The sequence below is a fragment of the Trifolium pratense genome, linkage group LG4 (assembly GCF_020283565.1).
Source record: "Trifolium pratense cultivar HEN17-A07 linkage group LG4, ARS_RC_1.1, whole genome shotgun sequence".
In the NCBI taxonomy this organism is placed as follows: Eukaryota; Viridiplantae; Streptophyta; class Magnoliopsida; order Fabales; family Fabaceae; genus Trifolium; species Trifolium pratense.
Window position 1 is genome coordinate 22,557,902 of NC_060062.1, and position 21,766 is coordinate 22,579,667.

At 32.6% G+C, this 21,766-nt stretch overlaps 2 protein-coding genes and 1 pseudogene across 3 annotated transcripts; all 3 read right to left on the reverse strand.

The window, feature by feature from the left end:
• LOC123924013 (beta-glucosidase 44-like) lies at window positions 1–11,609 on the reverse strand. Of its 2 annotated transcripts, XM_045976773.1 has the most exons (12): window positions 11,294–11,609; window positions 10,230–10,288; window positions 9,716–9,791; window positions 9,555–9,626; window positions 9,229–9,316; window positions 8,462–8,714; window positions 8,130–8,245; window positions 7,770–7,873; window positions 1,593–1,706; window positions 1,297–1,328; window positions 1,102–1,204; window positions 1–506 (listed from the first exon to the last, which is right to left on the reverse strand). In XM_045976773.1, the coding sequence occupies exons 1-12, from the start codon at window positions 11,544–11,546 to the stop codon at window positions 232–234; spliced, it is 1,545 nt and encodes a 514-aa protein (XP_045832729.1). In that variant the 5' UTR covers window positions 11,547–11,609; the 3' UTR covers window positions 1–231. The 2 variants fall into 2 exon arrangements, with proteins under 2 accessions (XP_045832729.1, XP_045832731.1); XM_045976775.1 differs by lacking the exons at window positions 9,716–9,791; window positions 10,230–10,288; window positions 11,294–11,609 and having other exon boundaries at window positions 8,462–8,691; window positions 9,555–9,598.
• A 459-nt stretch (window positions 11,610–12,068) lies between these two features.
• LOC123924316 lies at window positions 12,069–14,546 on the reverse strand. Its single transcript, XM_045977166.1, has 3 exons — window positions 14,189–14,546; window positions 12,943–13,037; window positions 12,069–12,543 (listed from the first exon to the last, which is right to left on the reverse strand). The coding sequence occupies exons 1-3, from the start codon at window positions 14,316–14,318 to the stop codon at window positions 12,448–12,450; spliced, it is 321 nt and encodes a 106-aa protein (XP_045833122.1). The 5' UTR covers window positions 14,319–14,546; the 3' UTR covers window positions 12,069–12,447.
• Window positions 14,547–17,624: 3,078 nt separating this feature from the next.
• On the reverse strand, window positions 17,625–20,412 carry LOC123922305 (annotated as a pseudogene).
• Window positions 20,413–21,766: the final 1,354 nt, after the last annotated feature.

The following is a 21,766-nucleotide window of genomic DNA, read 5'->3' on the forward strand; positions in this document are numbered from 1 at the left end:
TATTGCAAAGCAGATGATCATTATAATTGTAGTGACCAAAGAGAGGTCTTTTCTTATCAAAACCACATAAATTTAGTGAATATTCGGTATCATCACTTTGGCGAAATCACGGTAAGCAACTGATAATACAAAAGTTGCAGTTATGTAACTTTTATAAAATTACGTTGTCTTACTACTACGATTTCTCCAAATCTACCGTGATATTAAAGATAAGCTTTTCAGCTCAACTATTTACTTCTTTTTGGTGAGTAGCTGCTTGAACCAATATGCTGACAACTTAGGGGTTCTCTTGAGAGTCTTGAAATCAACATAGACAATACCAAACCTTGATGTGTACCCTAATCTCCATTCAAAGTTATCAAGCAAAGACCATGCATGGTATCCAACCAAATTTGCTCCATCATCAACAGCTTTCTTTAGTTGAGTTAAATAGCCTTTGTAATAGTTTATTCTTGTGGTGTCATGCAATCCCTTGGCAAATGTTACATTACCCGGATCATCCATGCCTACATATCATTAAATATATGTTACATATATCATATATGACATCAAAGCCAAATTTCATACTTACTTTCAATTTATGTTTTCATCCTTAAAAGTATATACTAGTCCTTGAAATCAAATGGAAAATTTATTTTAATCATTTACTTTGATTTTAATCCATGTAATATATGCTCATATTGAGGTTACTCCTTATATGATTCATATTTTAGTGATTAAAATTAATTTGGTCTACATATTAAAGAATTAAAACTAATAAAATCAGACATACTTCGCATCCTTCACACACAACTGCGAAGACTAATATATCTCGAGTCTTGCGTATATGATTCATATTTTAGTGACTAAAATTAATTTGGTCTACATATTAAAGAATTAAAACTAATAAAAAAGTGTATTATAAGGATTAAAACCAAAATAGTAAAGACCAAAAGAACTTTTTTGTTTGTTTCAAGGACTAAAAAAAACAAAATAAGAAAACTAATTAAAATTGAAAATCAAAATATTTGCAAAATGCTAAATATATTTAAGGAAAAAAGAACATAGAGTAGAAATCATTCAAAATTTCAAACAAAGCTAAAAACTAGCCTAAGGTGTTACCATTTTCAGATAAGATCATAGTTGGGTTTCCATAATGCTCCTTGATGTAAATTAATGCTTTGTACAAACCCCATGGTACATTGTAAAGCCAAGATGAATATGCCTGCAAAGTACCACTTGTAAATAATTAATTGCATGATTTTATTACTAATATTTTTATCATGATTAATTAACTTTCACTATTTACAAAATTACCCTTGGTCCAATAGGTACTCCATTCTTAGCATCTTCAATGTTCAACAAAAAATAATCAATGTCAGACATGAAAATTAACAAGAAAAGTATACTTTTAAAATATACCATTAATTTATTCTCCAAAGTATCACATTTTCTCCGATTTAATTCTTAAAAGTATAGTCCATAAAGTAAATAAAATTTATTAATAAGATGTTAGGGACTAACATGACATATTTTAAAGACTAAATCGGAGAGTGAGTGTTACATTAGAGACTGTATTAATCGTTAATTATTTGAAGAAAGCATTATCTTACAAGCAAACTTTGCATTCCAATCCATTTGAAAGCCAGGGACTTTTGGTTTTGATTGATGAGGATCATACACGTAGTAAGTAGTATATATATTGATACCAACAAAATCAATGGATCCCTTTGTTAGAATTAAATTGATTCATAAACCCTAGAGTCGATCATGTTAATCATTAAGAAATAAAACATAATCATAATCATAAGCAGAAGCGTACTTGAGTTTGAGTTCGCCATATGTGATGATCAAAGGTCACGGGTATGTGTGATCTTCCAACCGCAGAATTCCTTATTGGCTCCTGAAACCTCTTCTGATGGGGATGAAGAGAGAACTTTTTGACTGAGCGCCGTTTTCACGTTATTCTGCAGTTGGGGACCATAACCCCTATAAATAACCTTAGGGTTATTTCCTATTTTTCAATTTTCTAATTTGGCCCCTCATCAAATTAGATATTGACTTATGGTATCTACACAATAAATTGTCTTTCATGATATTTATGCTTTTAGCCATAGACTTATATATTATTAATTAGACCACTGATGCTTTGGCTAATTACATAATGGCCCTAACACATGTAATATTACTATTGTGACCCAAAAATCCTAACAATCTCCCACTGGTCACATATGTAATTATACACATGTGTTAGACTTTATGAGCTCAAAATTCGCCATTATATTCCTTAAGCATATCCAAATTATCTCGTCCATTAGTCATGCCAATATATAGAACCAAGGTGATTTTCGTTACATTAATCATAACTAAACCCATCAATGATCACCAATAGTGACACAACTAAATGACATAGATCCATCATGAAATGTGTAGCATGAAAATCACATGAAATTGGTCTGTATATGTTGATTTTCAACTGGTCCTCTTTAATCTTTAGTGAGATCAAACCTTAACCAAAGTTAGAGTGTAAAAATACAAAAACTTTATTTCTGCAGAAAATATTCTTAAGCCTTATTTGAACTGAAGTGTGTCTATATTATAAAAGCATTAAAAATAACAAACTCCCACTAAAACTTAATATCACTTAATGACTTGACACTCATACGAGAAAAATGCTCATAGAGCCTTTTTGGGTGAAAAACTTTAGTAAGCGGATCCGCAAATATGGAGTTTGTACCGATATGCTTTATAGACAACCGTTCACTCTGAACTTAATCTTTAATAACAAGAACTTGATCTCTATATTCTTGAATTTGTCGAGTTCCTTGTTATTGAAAATAGAACTAATATTTTATTGTCACAAATAACTTTAGTGGTGTTTCAATTCCTTATCCACTATGTGCAGCCCCGTGACAAAGTTCTATAATCAGATGCCTCATGATATGTTATCTTTGCATCCAACAAAATCGGAGTCAGTACACCAAATGATCTCAAAAAAAAAAATCTGACCTCCAATACATGAGCATGTAGTCTTTTGTTCTCTTTAAATACTGTATGACCCATTTGGCTGCTTCAAATGGTCTAATCTTAAATTTCTTAAATATCTGCCCAACATCCCAAAAATTGTACGCAATACCTGAACGCATACAAAACTGAATATACATTAGACTCCCTACTACTTATCATAAGGAATCTTCTGCATTTACTTTTCTTTAAAGTTATTCATAGGGCACTGTTTGAGACTAAACTTGTCTCCCTTAGCCACATGGTTCACCGTCTTGTCATTGACAAACAAAACCAAGAAAATATATTTGCTCCCACACAACTCATGATATATACAATCATCAACCAAATTCACCTCAAAACTGAATGAGATGATCACTTGATGAATTTTGAAATACCATAATTGAGATGCTTGCTTGAGTTCATATATGGATTTCTTAAATTTGCAAACCATATATTTTGAATCTTTTGAAACAAAATTTTCCGGCTGCACCATATACATTGTTTCATTAATGTTACCATTTAGAAACATTGTCTTTATATCCACCAGATATAACTCAAGTTCTAAATGTGTCACCAATGTCATTATGGTCCTAAAAGAGTCTTTCGAAAAAACCGAAAAGAAAGACTTTATAATCAATGCCTTCTTTATATGTAAATCCTTTTGTGACAAGACGAGCTTTTTACCTCTCCACATCGCCTATCGAATCCCTCTTGGTCTTAAATTTTTATTTAAGACCAATGAGTTTCGCACCTTATGGCAATGAGAAAATCCCAAATGTCATTGTCATTTATGGAATTTATCACTTTATTTAGGGCACCGATCTACCTTTGAGAGTTAGAACTTTTCATTGCTTGATGAAATCTGATTAGATCATCATCCATCATTCCAATGTTAACCTTATGTCCCTGGATAAATACAATATAATCATCTATTGTATTTCTATTTTCTCTCGTGGATCTCCTGAATGACATATGTTCTTGAGGTGTAAGAGTTTGTTCATATGGAACAATTTCTTGTATGGAGAGTTAAACACCTGTGGAAATATCAATATATTCCTCCATAACCATATCTCCCCATGCAAACTCGACATCCTCAAAGAACTCCTGATAGAAAAATGAAATTTAATTGTGGAATCATAAAACATGTACCTTCTTCTCATTTGTATTATAAGGTCTTGCTTTAACCGGACATTAAGGGCATATGCTGCAGTTTTAATTGAAAAATAAAAAATAAAAATTATTGGACGTTGTTCACCTGAATTGTTAAATTTACCATAGTATTCACTACCACGGTTAAACTTAACTCTTTAGATTCTTTAGTCGAGTTGATTCTCAACATCAGTCTGGATAAAAATTGAACACGTCCAATGACTTTCTTGTTTCATGAATGAGATAAATGAAGCCATATAGAAAATCGTCTTTGAACATTATGAATATTGTTCACCATTCCAAACAGCCGGAAAGAATGACACACAAATATCAATATTTATAAGTTCAAAGACATCCAAAGTCTCATTGGCCTCATATCTCCTTTATTGGTTTATTTTCCCTTTTCTGTAAAACCTGAGTCTGAGATTTCATTTGACATAAGTCTCTTTATTCTCCATTTGGAGATGTCACCCAATATTTTGTGTCAAATGTACCTGAATTCTCATTGGTTAATTAAATGAAGCAATTGTGTTAAATTGAATAGAGATTATTGTAACCTGACAAAGAACCAAAACCAACTAATTTTAAATTTTGAAATAATTTAAGTTTTCATTCCAAAATAAACAAGAAAAACCAAATAGGTTCAAAATAAAAATAGAACTTAATTTTTGTTTGAAAGACAGTGCAAAAATAGTTTCATCAAAATCCAAATAAAATTTAGTCTATATCAATAATCTAAATTTTCCAATTGCCTCAACTTGAACTGTTTTGTCGTCAACCACATATAGATGTATCTTTCACCATCACTTAGTTGCCGACAAGTCATAAAACCTTACATAGGCACACTGTTGTTAGTTGTGACACCAGAATCTATCCAACATATGTGTGTCTACATACCAAAGTTAAATCAACCTTAAAACAAACCAGATTAAGAAATATACCTTCCCTTAACATGTCATGTTTGACAGTTAAAGTAATATTTATTTTCCCTTTAGTTCCACAAAAGAAACAACTATCATTACCTGATTTAAGTTATTTATGTTGTTGTTCCTTTTGAGACACTGTATCCGCAGCTTATCCTTATGCTTTATTGAATTAAGGTTTCCCAAAAGCGTAGGTATATAAGACTTTTCGTTCTTGAGAAACCTCTTTTCAAATTTCCTTAATGAAAAATATTACCGTATTTATCTTTTCAGAAAGTCTGCCCTAGAATGTTCCCATAGTGGCATTTCTTATGATCATCGAACATATGCAATTTGACCTCTCCCACCTTCCAATTTCCCTCTTTTGTTTAGAGGTACTCTCATCCGTACGAGGTGAGGGAGAATCAGTCCTTAACGCAACGTCGAGATCCATACTTCAAAAACTATCAAAAGATTTACTTTCTAGAACTTGAAGTTTGAGCCATTTAACTAAATTGACGTTGAAAGTAAACTTCAACATGTCATTCATAACTGATGAGAGAACAAAAATCAAGCAAAATATGCTCAAATAAGCCTTAAAATAAAAGTAATTTTAAATTCAAATAAAGGTAAATCCCATTACAAGATATCGGGAATCCATTAACATTCTATCTTTGGACAAAATATTAACTTTTCAGTGATACCTTGGTGTAGTAATCAAACACTGATAATAAAAACATGTCAAATAACAAATTTTCCTTTGGGCCAATTTATTATTCACACGTAAAACCGAATAATTATCACACGTTTATCACCACAGTTGCACTTATAATTCTGTAAAATAGTTACCTTCCTTTGGGCCGGTTAAATATTCACATAAGTTACAAGCACACAACCTTTTGTATTTCAAAATAAATTAATCTCCACAAAAGAGGTTACTTTGGCAACGTTATGTTTCAATCAACTTATTTTAAAATAGATATCCTTAAACTGTCTAATATTTGAATTTAAAATACTTACCAAAATGATAACCAAATTTGCAAGTATAAGAACACAACTTGCAATTTCCATAACTGTAATTAAGTCTTGTTCCAATTTCTTTACATATTTGAAAAAGAATAGAACAAGATTTCTGTATGGCACTAGAAGAAAAATTTAAACCCATAAAAGTTATAGAAAACCGAAATCAATTCTTAATGAATAAAACCAAATGACATAATAAATGGGATCAATTTGAACCAAAAGAAAATTGCAGCATAAATGAAACAAAATAAAAGATTACCTTAACTTAAACTCTATTTGTTTCATTCTGCAAAACTAAGAAAACGCTGAGTGCATACCGTACATAACCGAATCATTATTAAAACAAAAAACAAAAAAAAACTTGAGTTCACTCATGCTTGAAACCAAAATGGCAGCCCACGACTAGACTTGAATCCTCGTCATAAATAAGGAACCGAAAATCATAACAATTGAAATCAAAAGTTAAACCAAACCCAATTTGAGACCGAATGGCTGGCATACACAGAAAAGGAAAAGAAACCGAAAAACAAATTGCCAAACGACAGCATAAATCTATTAGCAATTTTAAACCGAAACATGGGTGTATAACACAACCAATATCAATATAAACCTGAGATAGGATCCCCAAGATATGGTCACAAATTTTCACCACATAAAATTATATATATATATATATATATATATATATATATATATATATATATATGCTTCAAAAGAACCACCGGAAACCATAATCATAAAAATAGTTAAGTACTTGAGCAAAAGTTATAAAAATATGCATAAGATATTACCATATCAATTGACAGAGATTTGTCTAATTCTCAATAACTTTAACTTGAGTTCATAAGGGGAGAAACTAACCGAAAATAATAAGGATGGCAACTCAATTGCTACAGAATAAATATAAACAAACAAACCCTTCATACGATGCACACACAGTGTATAATGAAAATTAAAACCATTGAATTCATTATACTCATATACAAATCGAAACTGAACCCGAAAAACAACATCAACATGCATCGTAATTGCCAAATAATAAAAATTGAAACTGAAACTCAAATCAACAAAATCATAATTATGTCATGAACGTTGATTGAAAAATTTAGACCAAACCCTGCATATAGATACCGAACCAAAAAAAAAAAAAAAACATGCCGATAAAACCAAATAGGCATGAAAACTTTATTTTCTTAATGATCAAACATGAGTGGCTCTGATACCACTTGTTAGAATTAAATTGATTCATAAACCCTAGAGTCGATCATGTTAATCATTAAGAAATAAAACATAATCATAATCATAAGCAGAAGCGTACTTGAGTTTGAGTTCGCCATATGTGATGATCAAAGGTCACGGGTATGTGTGATCTTCCAACCGCAGAATTCCTTATTGGCTCCTGAAACCTCTTCTGATGGGGATGAAGAGAGAACTTTTTGACTGAGCGCCGTTTTCACGTTATTCTGCAGTTGGGGACCATAACCCCTATAAATAACCTTAGGGTTATTTCCTATTTTTCAATTTTCTAATTTGGCCCCTCATCAAATTAGATATTGACTTATGGTATCTACACAATAAATTGTCTTTCATGATATTTATGCTTTTAGCCATAGACTTATATATTATTAATTAGACCACTGATGCTTTGGCTAATTACATAATGGCCCTAACACATGTAATATTACTATTGTGACCCAAAAATCCTAACACCCTTCACAATTTTCACTTCTTCCTTAGTGAACTTTGGGAGTCTATTCCCAACAATATTTTGCAAGGTTCTTGGATACTCACCATAAACAATGGGATGAATGAACCTGTGAAAATTAAACACCTTAAACACATACACCGAAATAAATAAGGACAAAACTTAGTTACGATTCTTACGGCGTTAATGTTTGTGTTGTTTTAGTTGGCGAATAACACAAACATTTCATATGAAACTGCACTTAAGTTCCGTCTTAAACAAAATGAGTAAATCAGTATTTTAGTCCTAGAGTTCGTAAGGGTTGAGAAATCTAAACCCTCAAATTAATAAAACGGTAAATTAGTCCCTAAACTAATTTTTTTTACCATCCAATATGAAAGTCTCTAGCTCTTTGAGCAGCATAGTTATCAGCCTTTGATCTTGTAAGAGGCTCATACCAAACAAAATCCAACAAAATTCCAATCCTACCCTTTTGCTTTTCCTAAAGAAAACCACAACCACAATCATCACCACAACATAACAACATGGCGCATGTTCAGATTCAGTGAGTTTGATAAAATCACTGCACAACGTGATTCTGTTGAAGCTGCAAGGTGTAACCTTGCCAAAATTATGATGACATGTCGTAATTCTGACAAACTCACCGCGAATTCAAACATATAATTAATCTTAAAAGACTCAGAATAGTAAATATTACCTGGTACTTGTCTCTGTATCTTTGAACAGCAGAAGCATGTGACAAAATCAAATTGTGAGCTACAATGTAAGGCTCAGTTCCTGAATTTCCAGCTGTACAATTTCCATATTCTTTTGAACATCTTCCAGGGGCAAAAAAGCCAGTATCATAACCAAGAGCAGCAATAACTCTTGGTTCATTGAAGGTCATCCAGTTCTTAACTCTGTCTCCAAATGTCTTGAAACAAAAATCTGCATAATCCGCAAAATCTTTCCTGTGTAATTATAAAACATTCATCGATATAAATTATATATATATATATATATATATATATATATATATATATATATATATATATATATATAAAATTTTCATACTGTTGATCAATCATAACCGTTATATTATTGAAAATATTGTTGACATCAGTTGTATATACTTCTAAAAGTCACACTTATATGGTTGTGTTGTATTGATTGTGTATCAAAATTAAAAACGATACGATGTAACAATTCTCAAACTATAAGTGAAAAAAAGAAATGAAACATAAATATTTTCTCAAAGTGAAAGAAATTGTTCAATTTTGTTTTCATAGTGTCAGTTCATCGGGAGGATCGCCCTCCCAATTCGAAGTTTTTCCTGGAAGTTTCAATCTTGTTGACTATGACAACAGTCACGACTATAAACAGACTCGCAACTATGGCAGGGCGGTACACTCTGCACTGTCGCGACCCCTACTCTAACAAGTACGCAAGTAAACTACCTTTTGAAAAGGGTATTTTAGTACTTACACAACATTACGGCTCAATAACCCATTGTACTTCAACTCAAGAGCTAAAGGAAGGTCATAATGATAGAGATTTGCATAAGGAGTAATGCCTGCAACATAAAACAAAACACTAAGCAATTAGCATTAACATTACATTTCTAAAGCTATGTCATTATTTATAGACTATGCCTATGTTTGGTATTACGTTGGTTAAGTCAGAATCACGTGATCCACCGTAATTTTCTAAAAGCTACATTCTATAGTTTCGGCAAAATCACGGTATGTCACTGTGATTCTGGTATACTTACCGAGATACCAAACGTACACTATGTTACATACAAAAATTACCCTTTTCTAGCAAGTAATCAATCAATCTGTTGTAGTATGCTACACCTTTCCAATTTACTTTGCCAGTTCCATCTGCAGCCCATCAACAGTTTAATCGATTATAAAATGAGTTATAAATTTTCTTCATCTTGTTTTGATTAAATATGTAATATTCGAATTACTTGGAAATATTCTGGACCATGAGATTGAGAACCGGTAAGCATCAAAATTTAGCTTTGCCATAAGATCTATATCTTCCTGTCAATTGTCAAATGAAACACACTTGAGCTCACATCATCTCTTAATCAAAGGTATTTATTAAGTTACAATAATTATGAAGGTTCATCAAGAACTATAGATGTAATTAGCAAATTAATTAAGTTCCATAAAAGAAAGTCCATAATTCAATTTGCAAAACTATATACAAAGTTTTTTTTTCTTTACAAATAGCCTAGGTGAAAATTCTGGTTTCAGTATATTTAATGAATCTGAACTCCCATAAATATTAAATATACGATGAACTTAAAAAAATACAATTTTGCTTATAGAGTACCACGTACGGAGGAAGTGCTTTAATTGGCAAACTTTATATTTCCAGCCACAAATTGTAAGATTCATACTAAGGATTACTTGTGACACAAGGTTAAATAACTTGAATTAAATTTCTATTAATGTTTAAGCTTTAAAGGCACTTACTTTGTAGCGATGATATTGATCAACAGAAACATCTCCTGTGCCATTATTTGCGACAATCCCTGTTATGAATCGAAACAATAAACGATTAAATATTTCACAATTTTTTTTATAAAAAAAAAGCTAAACCAATTTAATCTCAACATTTATCTATGGGATTATATAATGTAGAACTAAAGAAAAGATGCAAACACGCTTAATTGATATGACACAAATCTCTTTTAATTTAACCAAATTCTTGAGTTCAAATATGAGCATTAGCATGCAATTTAACCAAAAAAAGGACTTATGTTTTTTATTAATTTCACCAAGGAAAAAAATGAATAAATATTAAAATTATTAATTCGTTTAAATACCTTTAAACTGTAGTTTATTTAAGTTTTACTAAAATTTTTAAATTGAGATTCTTGAGATGGATATTTGCACTTATATATGTTACTGTTTTATAATTTATGTTTGAAAATTTATTTTTGGGTGGAAATGCTACGAAAGCGTCTCTCACAAAACATTATGGTCTCATATATTTGATCACTTTATTTAGTCAGATTCACAATATATTCTTCATATTTAATTATATTTAAAATACACAATATTTCCTAACCAAAAGAGAAAAAGAAAAATACACAATATTTACTTCATTTCTCTTTCTACCTTTTTAGAAACGAGATGAATGGCTAAATAAGGTGACCGAATGCATGAGACTACTTACCAAAAAAAATGCATGAGACTATAGAAAAATATCTAAGTCTCTCACTTTCCGTCGACTCTTATCTTCTTACCATAGGATTTCACACAGTTTTGGACCTTTCAATTTTAAATCGGCGGTTTAGATTGTTTTATTGCGTAAAACCGTGTACATAATATTAACTGTGTGATCTTAAATAAACACTTCAAATTAGAAAATGAGAGAAAGTGTGTCAAATTGGGTAATCGGTTATTTGACAAAACTTGACAACATTGTCCATGATATTGTACTTTTTGTATCCTAAAAATGTGTTCCAATAACATTATAATTTTTGAATGAATTAAGAGTAATAATAAAATAAGACTGGATAAGAAACACACACCAGGTTTTTTGATGAAAACATCCCAAATACTAGGACCTCGACCATCTTTGTTGGCCATACCCTCAACTTGATAAGCAGAAGTTGCAACACCAAACACAAACCCTTTAGGGAACACTTCTCTACTCAACCCTCCAGTATCCAAATGCACTGTTTCAGGCACTGCAACTCCATTAACAAACCCAATAACAACAACTAAGAAGAACAAAAACATGAAATAGAAACATTCATGATGTTGTGAATCCAACATCACCATTTTAAAACAACACCAATACTAGTCAAGTGAAACACCGACACTATTTTTGTGTGCATGTGTTTGTAATGGAGATAATGTTAGGATATGACTATGAGTGATTGGTTTTATATAGGACATGTTTGTATAAAAATACAATTTTGCCCTTCAAAAGGGTAGCATGTCATAATCAAGTGTGAGGTGTAAATGTTATATCGCACATTTTGCCAAAAAGAGATATTTTTGGTAGATTGTGGCGTGGAGGAACGTTCATTATTAAAGTCTTTGTTGGTACTACTTTATCTACTGGAGAGGTGGTTCGGACTTTTTTCTTATGTTCCTGTCTCCTTATAATTGCTCTATTTTGTTTCACTTTTTTGGGATCGAGGATTCACTATCCCATATTTTCTTATTTGAAAGCATATACTACAAGAAAATCAGGCTATACCCACGACCATTTTTACTATTACCCACGGCTTCACCACAAGTAACTGCACTTTACCCACGGATTACCCACGGCACGAGGCCGTGGGATAAAGCCTCGTTGGTAACTCATTATCGGCGAAAATGCCGTGGGTAACGTTACCCACGGCCTATCCCACAATATTATTGAGGAGTTCACAGTGGGTAATTATCCACGGAAAAGTTATGAGTATTACGTTACCCACGGCATTACCCTGGGTTAAGTCAATTTTATAAAAAAAAAATTAAATAAAAGTTTACTATTTTCCAGTGGCCACTAGTACCACCAAAAAATCCCTCAACAACTTTAAACAAAAAGCAAAAACATATATATAAAGTTTATCAATAAAATAATAATTCATAAACACAAAAGATCAATATTCATAGAAAAAAAATGCAAAGTGACACTACAAGTCTCAAAATAAGCATGCATATAATTCTTTATGTATGTTCGTCTCAAGCCTTATCCTATGCTGTCTTTGTTAGCCCTGAGTTGATGCCATTTGTGCAGCCATCTCATTTGAGGCATTTTGGTCCAAATCTTTTCTTTATGAGACATCTATAAAATAGAGAAACAAAAATGCTAATAAGTTATATAGACCCAAAAATATACCTAAAGATAATAAGACCAAAATTTAAGGAATTAAGCCTTGTAATCATAGTAGAAAGTAACAGTAACAAAATGTCAAGACTAGTCAAAATGATCATACCAACCAAATAATATAAAAAGAAACAATTGTCAGAACAAATATATGTTATCACTGAATCTCCTACAAATAAAGAAGTGTATGAATTATCAACTCTACAATACATACGATTCAAAAAATGGAATTAAGATCCAGAAAAAGATAAACAAAACATGAATTAGCTCGTGTTAGAAACCAATTATCATAAAAATACGTTTTTTAGAACATCCCTAGACTTCCAGAAGCAAATTTTCCCATTTCTCAAACCATACCTCAGGATCCCTTTCTATCTCATGAGTTAATGCTTCAATTGATCGGGGAACAGAGCATACATGTTGTCTTCGTGCAATGATGACTTCATTCCAACCTGCTTAGTTAGTAATGTCACTGTAAGCCAAGAATACTTGATAAAATGCATCAAGACAGGTCAAACTTATAAATCAATAAGAATGAAAATGCACCAACATTAAATACAATTAGTCCCTATTATCCTTTCCAACAATTAGTCCATGAAACAACTCTATTTTTTTTACATACATGAAACAACTATATATTGTAAACACACATTTATAGCTCTGTTGTATTATTTAAACCAACTACACATTATCATTACTATTTCCTTGGTTACATAACTTTGAAAAGCAGGAAATAATTTTCAGAAAGCATGGTCTGCAGAACATATATACAAAATTAGTTAAGAGTCAAAAGATTATTTTTAGACATCCCAAAAAGCTTGAAAGAACATATAAAGGCATAATCATAAAATTTAGAATACTAGTACTATGTTACAAAGCTTGAAGGAAGTTTGAATTTTTCTCTACGAGAACATGTATTGAGTTAGAGCTAGACGAAAGAACTACATCAGTCATAGTGATATAACATTGCCATTTTTGACTAATACATAAACACATCCAAGAACACCACTTAGTCATAGCCACTACATAAACATAAACACATTGCACATTACATTCCAGTTGGCCTATCTAACAACACCAAACTAGTGCCCAATTTCCATCATTCCACTATTATTATTATAACAAGCTAGATGTTTCCTATCTTGCCAAGGTCACAATTCCAGCCATGCAATCTAAATCATACTAAATGCATATTAAATCAATCCTTTAAACACCTTAAAGGCAAGCTCTGTTCATATTAAATTTTACTCATCCAAACAAGAAATGGTGTATTATCAACAAATACTATCTACTTATAAGCATGTTAAAATCATTAGAAACATGTTCAACTTAAACCAACATAACCAAACACACTGTTGTAACATTTCAACAAATACCTTGTTTACATAATTCAAGTCAAACAAAACATCAGTTCCACAGTGGAGTCAAGAAAAAAATCAATCCAACAACAATTCAATATGGAGAAAAATCAATCCAATTGAGTTAAATAGCTGGAAAGTAAAGACAAATCACAGTGGAGAAGAAATAGTTAATGTCGAAGATTAGCAGAAAAAATCACAGTGGAGAAGAACGAAATCACAGTGGAGACTGAAGAAGAACTTACTGTTCCTTGAAGGAGAGTCGCGCGTAGAGGAGAGTGAAAGACGCGATTCATGGCTGGCGGGATGACGGCACGACACAACTAGCTGGTTCGCGGCGGAACAGAGATGTGCACAGATATGTAATGGGCTCATAAAAATGAAAACTTTTGAGGGTAAAATTGAGGATTAGGGTTTTAAAACATTTGGGTCTTTTCACATTTAGAAACAATTACTGGTCAAGCACTCACCAGAAGTTCACTTCCTCGCTACGGTGAGGAGAGGTAAAGCGTGAATCTGAACAATCTCAGAGAAGTGGTGAAGCGGAGGACACGAGAAGCCAAGAAAATGACAATGTTGTTACATTTCTGCAAGTGTGTTTCTGCCATCAGATGCAAAAATAGAGAGAGAGAGATGATTTTGTTGTGTTTCATTCATTTGGGTTTTAGGGTTTCCTTAGATCTGCCGTTTGTGAGAAGAGGGAGTGCCTTGAGTGTGTTTTGGTGAGTGAGTGAGTGAATGGTTTACTAAAAGGAAAAAATAAGATAAATATTTGTTTTCTCTCTACCCACGACTCAGATATGGGTACGCTAGATCTATTGTGTGTAGCAAAGATTTTTTCTTACTTTCACGGTACCCACGGCTTTTCCCTTGGTATTACTCACGGTATGTGGCCATGGGTAAAACTACCGTGGGTATATGCAATTATTCGTGGGTATAAGCATATTAAACACATCTTGATCTTGTACCCGTAAATTATCTTTTTTAAGTCAAGGTTCACTCATAACCTTAACTTGTATACCGTTTCCTATTTTCCACCTACATCCATTCATTAGTCCTTGACGTGACTTCCAAATGTTATGCTAAGCATAGCTCGGGTTACTGCCAAGATTGGAATAAATGAAAAAAGAAATTAGGAAAGGAGGAATATTTGGTTAGGCATAATCACAAATAATCAAGGTTATCAAAACTGGATCGGACCGGTCGGTCGGACCGTGAACCGGTCATAAAAACGGTTCGGTTATGAGCAAAAACCGGATAAGAAACCAACCGGCAAAAAAACGCGTGAACCAATTTCGAATCGGGTTGAACCGGCGAACCGACCGGCACGGTCCAAGCGGTTATGTAGTTTTTTTTATAAAAAAAAATGACAAAACGACGTCGTTTTAACTTTTTTTTTCATTGTAGGAATAGGAAATGCTTCGTAAGAATAAAAAAAAAACTGAAACTAAACAACACTTCGTAAGAATAGGAAATGCTTGTTTTTCATTGTAGGAATTGATTTTTTGAAGGCAGTATGTTGTCAATTGATGTTATGGTGCAATTTTGTGTTATTAAATTTAGTTTATTATATAATTTCTAATTTGGTTTGAATTATAAATTTTATTTTATTTTGACTTGTGATATTTTATCTTTTTAATGTGTGAAATTGTGAAATATTGAGCAATTATTCATATATTAATTAAAATATATATTTAATTAAAAACGGTTCGACCCCGGTTGAACCCGATCCGACCAATTGAACCTTGAACCGGTGAGTTCGCCGGTTCGATGACCGGTCTGGTTCTGACAACCTTGCAAATAATACATGTTAGGCACACACATGAATTCAAAAAAGTAGAAGGTAAAATGATAAGTAGAAGGTAAAATGATTAATTAATAGTAAGTGATGTGACTAAATTATTTACCATTTAATTTTTTTCATTTATGTTTGTGCCTAAATATATTTTATTTGGGGTTGTGTTGTGCTATGTAAGAGTCTCTTTTAGGAAAGTACCTCGCGTTGTAGATATTTGCCACAAGAGTATCCAGTTTTGTCATAAAATTTCACCCTTACTTAGCTACGATCACCATGTTGAAGAAATGTTGTTGTGATACAAAGTGTATTCTCTAGTTTATTCACACTTGAGCAATGACCTTATATAAGAATTACAAACACACATCATCACTAGCACACACACAATTATAATAGCGCGCACTGAGCCTAACCTTGTCACACAAGCATGGGCGCACACCAAGCCTAACACAAACACACCCAACTTACACTCCCCTAAACCGAACACTTTGATCAGTTTACAAACTTATAGTAAACAACATTTATTCTAGACTCTGAATGTCACAAACGCTAAGCTTATCCCTAGGATTACAAAAGACCTCAAGCTTTAGAGGTTTAGTCATAATGTCAGCTACATGGTCTTGTGAGCTGCAGTGGTTGAGTTCTACCACTCATTCCTTTGTCAAATCTCTGAGAAAATGGTACCTCACATCAATGTGCTTGCATCTGCCATGCATAATTGGGTTCTTGGAGAGCTTTATGGAGGAACTGTTGTCACAATGGATAATGGTACACTTTCTTAGCCAAATACTTTGGCATGCACAAGAAGCAGCTGCTACAAATTATGCTTCAGTAGTGGATAGAGTAACAATAACTTGTTTTTTCGATGACTGCACACTTTGTTGCATTGATCCATATTGAATCTCATAAGAAGTTCTTTTGTTGCTTTACTTCCACTCCAAGAAAGAACCTCATTTTGCCCAAATAAGTTATAGAAAACTTGCTCTTCATAGAATTTTTAAATTCTTCAAACATCTCATAACTAACAGTAAAGATCAAATAATCTACATAAAGACTAACAATTAGCACATTCCCTTCATTGTCTTGCTTCACAAATAGAGTATGTTCATGAGGACATTTTTTAAATTTTTCTTGATTGAAAAATAAGACTCTATTTTGATGTACCATGCCCTTGGGGTCTGCTTAAGAGTTAAGACCATGCAAAGCCTTCTTCAATTTGTACACTTTTCCCATTTCTCTATTTGTAACCTGGGGGTTGGTCAACATACACATTCTTAATCAATTCTCCATGTAAGAAAACACTTTTCACATCAAGTTGATATACATTCCACCCTTTTGAAGCTGCCACTGCAAGAATTGGTCTACTTGTGTCTCATCTAGCAACTAGAACAAATACCTCATTAAAGTCAATGCCATATTGCTTAGTGTATCCTTTGGCCACTGACCTGGCTTTGGTTTCGTTCTATTCTTCTGATTTATGACATGTATCATTTTCCTATTGTCTGATCTCACTCCCTCTTTCTATATCTCAGTCATATTGCCCTTGTTTAAGGGATTGTAACTTTTGGAATATTGGGGTTTTTAGTGTTTCAAAGACACAGTAGTCTTTTGAAGTAGGCCAGGGTCAGGTGTGATGGTTTCAACTTCCAAGTCCAAAATATTTGTTATACTGATTCATTGATGTATTCATCATTATCATAAATACAAAGTTTAATTTATGGAGATATGTAAAAACAATGTATAATACATAATATTAAGTGGTATTTATTTATATTGGTCACAAAAGGAACATAAATTTAAGAGGGGAATATTGAATTTAATGTAGAAACCCGACCTAGTTACGATACATATTCAAATATACGTGCAACTGTTGCATCGGATCAAATTTACTCTGCGAGCCATGCTAGGAAAAGAAAGGGATAGTAGGAAATGTATCGGAAGAACTTGCTACTTGACGATGAGGGGAGGAAAAGGACGATGTACAATAAAATCACAAGCACAACAAGAATCACAGTCACAACCAGAAAGAGATTGGCCAACCAAGTAAGTTTACTGATAACAGTGTAGAGACCAGCCATGAAAGCCAAAGTTAGTGAAATGAGAGCAATTCCAAGAAGATGCATAACGATTTTGAGAGAGAAAGTCACCAATTGATTTAATCCAAGTGTTGCCCAAAAGAGTATGATAGTGGAACCAATGGAACTGAACAATGATATTGTGATGAAGAAGATGAACAATTGGAACATTGCATGACATCGGTTGTTTTCTTTTCCATCTGTTTCACCCGGAACAGCAAAACATGCTCCTACTGATGCTGTGATTATAAGAGTTGAAACCAATGTGAGTGTCTCTACCTTGTCTTTATAATGTGTGTCGGAGCCTGTCAAAAAAAAGTATCGTGCAGTGTTGTTGGAAACTTTTTCAATACCCTCATTCGACTTTGAGTCACTTTGTTCTTTATATTGTTCAGCGCTAGGTACCATCTCATTATTTTGCTTCAACTTTGGCGAGCTTGGTCACTTTGTCTCGATTTATTATCGACAAAAAATCTTTTAAAACTTGGTTTTGCACCAGCAGATTTCAGTGCAATATGTGTAAGTCGCTGCAAACATTACATCTATGTATCATATATAAAAATTGGATCAAATTTTGATAATGTTCTTATTGTGACGTTTCGCTAATGCTCTCCCTCCGTCTTTTTTATACGCACTCTTTTGCAGGTGCCTTATACAAAAGGACGTACTGAGGGAGTATATGCAAAATACACCAAGCAAAGGTTATGCCTTAATGTATACATTAGAAATTATATAATCAATCTTGAAGTATAAGTAAACTCTAGTCATAAACATGTTAAAAATCATTGCAGTACTTGCCTGTCTCGTAGACAAATTTCCGAGTTGAGAAATTGCATTAACAACATCAAGAGCTGTTTCGTTGTTTTTGTTAACAGCATCAAGATCCACTCTTGGATCCCATATTAAGTAAAAAACGGTTTTGGGATGACATGATTTCGCAGCCAGATGCAAAGGTGTATTTCCTTTATTATCCTTTTGATATATCATATCATGATGTGCAACAATTCGACTATGTAGTATGTAACGTACCACCTCAAGTTTTCCATAGTTTGATGCAATTAATGTAAAGAATATTACGTTCATGAATAGTGTCAAACATTTCTGTTGGATCTGGGCAGCATCCTAACAACATCTTTACTACTTTTACATGGCCTCCTTGAGAAGCTAGATGAATTGGGAAATGACCATATATATTTGTCCCTTTGAATTGTGCAACATTTACATATTCCAAGTAAATAAACAACACCTTGAAGGTAACCTATAGCTGATGCATAATGAAGAGGAAGCCTTTTATATGTGTCCATTAAATGTATCCAAGTTGGCTTCTTTTGTAGTATAATCTCCAACATTTCTAAAACATAGAAATTAAAATCAATATAAAGAATATAACTATTTATCTTACAAACTGATGTTGTACCACAGCAATAAAAGGTTTTGTATTTATCAAGCAGAATATTGAATCTTATTGAATGATCAAGAATGATAAAAAAGGGTAAGGTTTTACCTTTTATCGGTTTTACCAAGACATACATTTATAATTATCAGCACAAATCTTATACCAATGGGAGAGCACCCAGCATATTTTATCGAATTTTATCATATATGCAACCTCAGTTACTACCTCCATAATCTACCTTTTTTCAGTTACTACCTCCATTAATCATAATGCCATATTATAAGAAATAGTTTAGACACCAAAGAGTTGGTTTCTATGTACTTTGCTTCAGTTGACTCGTTTCTTCCTTAGAGAATTCCCTTGAAACCCTTATCAGTGGGCCCATCAAACACAACAAAAAGTTATTTTGCTCAAAATATTGGTACCAAACAGGGACTTACGAAAAAAAACACCTTTTGCTCAATTAGTAAGGTTATTTTGTTTTTATCAAGCATAAGATTGAATAATAACCTCCACTCGTGAAATCAAACATAAAAAATTGAAACAAGAATCATATACCTCTTGATCAGACTTTTCATTTTAAAATTTAGGATAGAAAGTTGATCTGATTTGTGCATCAAGCCACATCAACACCTGAACCATCAACCTTGCCTTTACCACATCAGCATGCTTTAAAATTACATTTAGGGACTAGGGTCATCAAAGCACAAAAGATAACATCCATGCCTTATATTATGAATGAAATTTTATATTAAAATTTCATTTAAGGCAACAACTATAGCTTTCACATTAAGGCAATCCCATACAAAAATCATGGAACAAAGTATATCCATCTTAATATCAAATTTGGAGTTAGTGAGCTCATCCACATATAGGGTCATAAAAAGACTATAAACAACATCCACATTAAAGCATACCATACCACTAGTGAAACTTTCACAATTAGGGTCATAAAAAGACTATACCATCCACATTTTGAAAAAAAAAAAAAATCACATTAAAATTGCTTTGCTATGAAAGCCACCATCCAACTTTTCTATTATGAATAAAGAATTCATAATGCATTTTCCTCAAAGGTCATTGAAGCATCTATCTCTTAAAAAACTTAAGAAACATTAGGGACAAGGATAATTAATTTCGTAATGCAAAATCACTTTTAATTGCAGTTGCAGAATTGAACTTAGGGACTAAGGGTCATCAAAGCAGAATATATATCCATTCATGCATTATTATGAATAAAAATTCTTTTTTTTTTTTAATAGAAAAGAGGACACCGATAGAGACAATTGCTTGAGTAGCAATTAAGGCAACAACTAGCTTTTTCAAAGTCAGGGACTAGACTCATTAAGTAATTTATCCAACATTTTTTGGGCATCAAGTAAGCATTCATAATGCATTTTCCTCAAAGGTCATTGAAGCATTCATCCCTTACAAAACTTATGAAACATTAGGGACAACGGTCATTAAGCTCATAATGGAAAATCACTTTTAATTGCAGTTGCAGAATTGAACTTAGGGACTGAGGGTCATCAAAGCAGAATATATATCCATTCACGCATTATTATGAATAAAAATTCTTTTTTTTAATAGAAAAGAGGATACCGATAGAGACAATTGCTTGAGTAGCAATTAAGGCAACAACTAGCTTTTTCAAAGTCAGGGACTAGACTCATTAAGTAATTTATCCAACATTTTTTGGGCATCAAGTAAGCATTCATAATGCATTTTCCTCAAAGGTCATTGAAGCATTCATCCCTTACAAAACTTATGAAACATTAGGGAAAAGGGTCATTAAGCTCATAAATATATTTCTTTTCATCCATTGCCTAAAATGATATTATTAAGTTAGAGTTACTTGTGAAGTAGGAGCACCCCATGCACCCCATCAGACATCCTAACATAATGTGATATGTATCATGAATGTTAGAATAAAGTACAAGCAAGCATGTTGACAATTTTCTTACTTCATATTTGGGTTGAAGTACTGACCAGTAAATTCAGAATGTCCTCCAACAGAACTCTGAATGCACACATCAAATAGCTTGCACTCAATTCCTCAAACAAAAAACAAGTATTTAAAACTAACATATTGTAACTGTAACAGCCACTAAAATAACATAGCACTTACATCCCATGTGAAAAGTAAGGTGACATCTGCATCAAATAAAATTGACGATTATTGTTAACTTTATATATAAAACCGTAAAAGTAAAAATTGATATTATGGGCTATAACAGGCAAAATCTGGCGACAAACTATTTTCAATGTTGGATCAGGTTCTGCATTTGAATAATACAGATGATCAGTATAAGAGATGCAATATAGTATAAATATCATAGAGAACTCCAAAGAGTTGGTTTCTTTGTACTTTGCTTCAGTTGATTCGTTTCTTCCTTAGAGAATTTCTTTGAAACCCTTATCAATGGGCCAATCAAAGACAAGGAAACACTTTCTATTGCATTTGCAAAATCACTTCATACTGTAGTTGTAAAATTGCATTTAGGGACTAAGGGTCCATCAAAGCACCATAGATAATAGCATTTAGGGACTAGGGTCA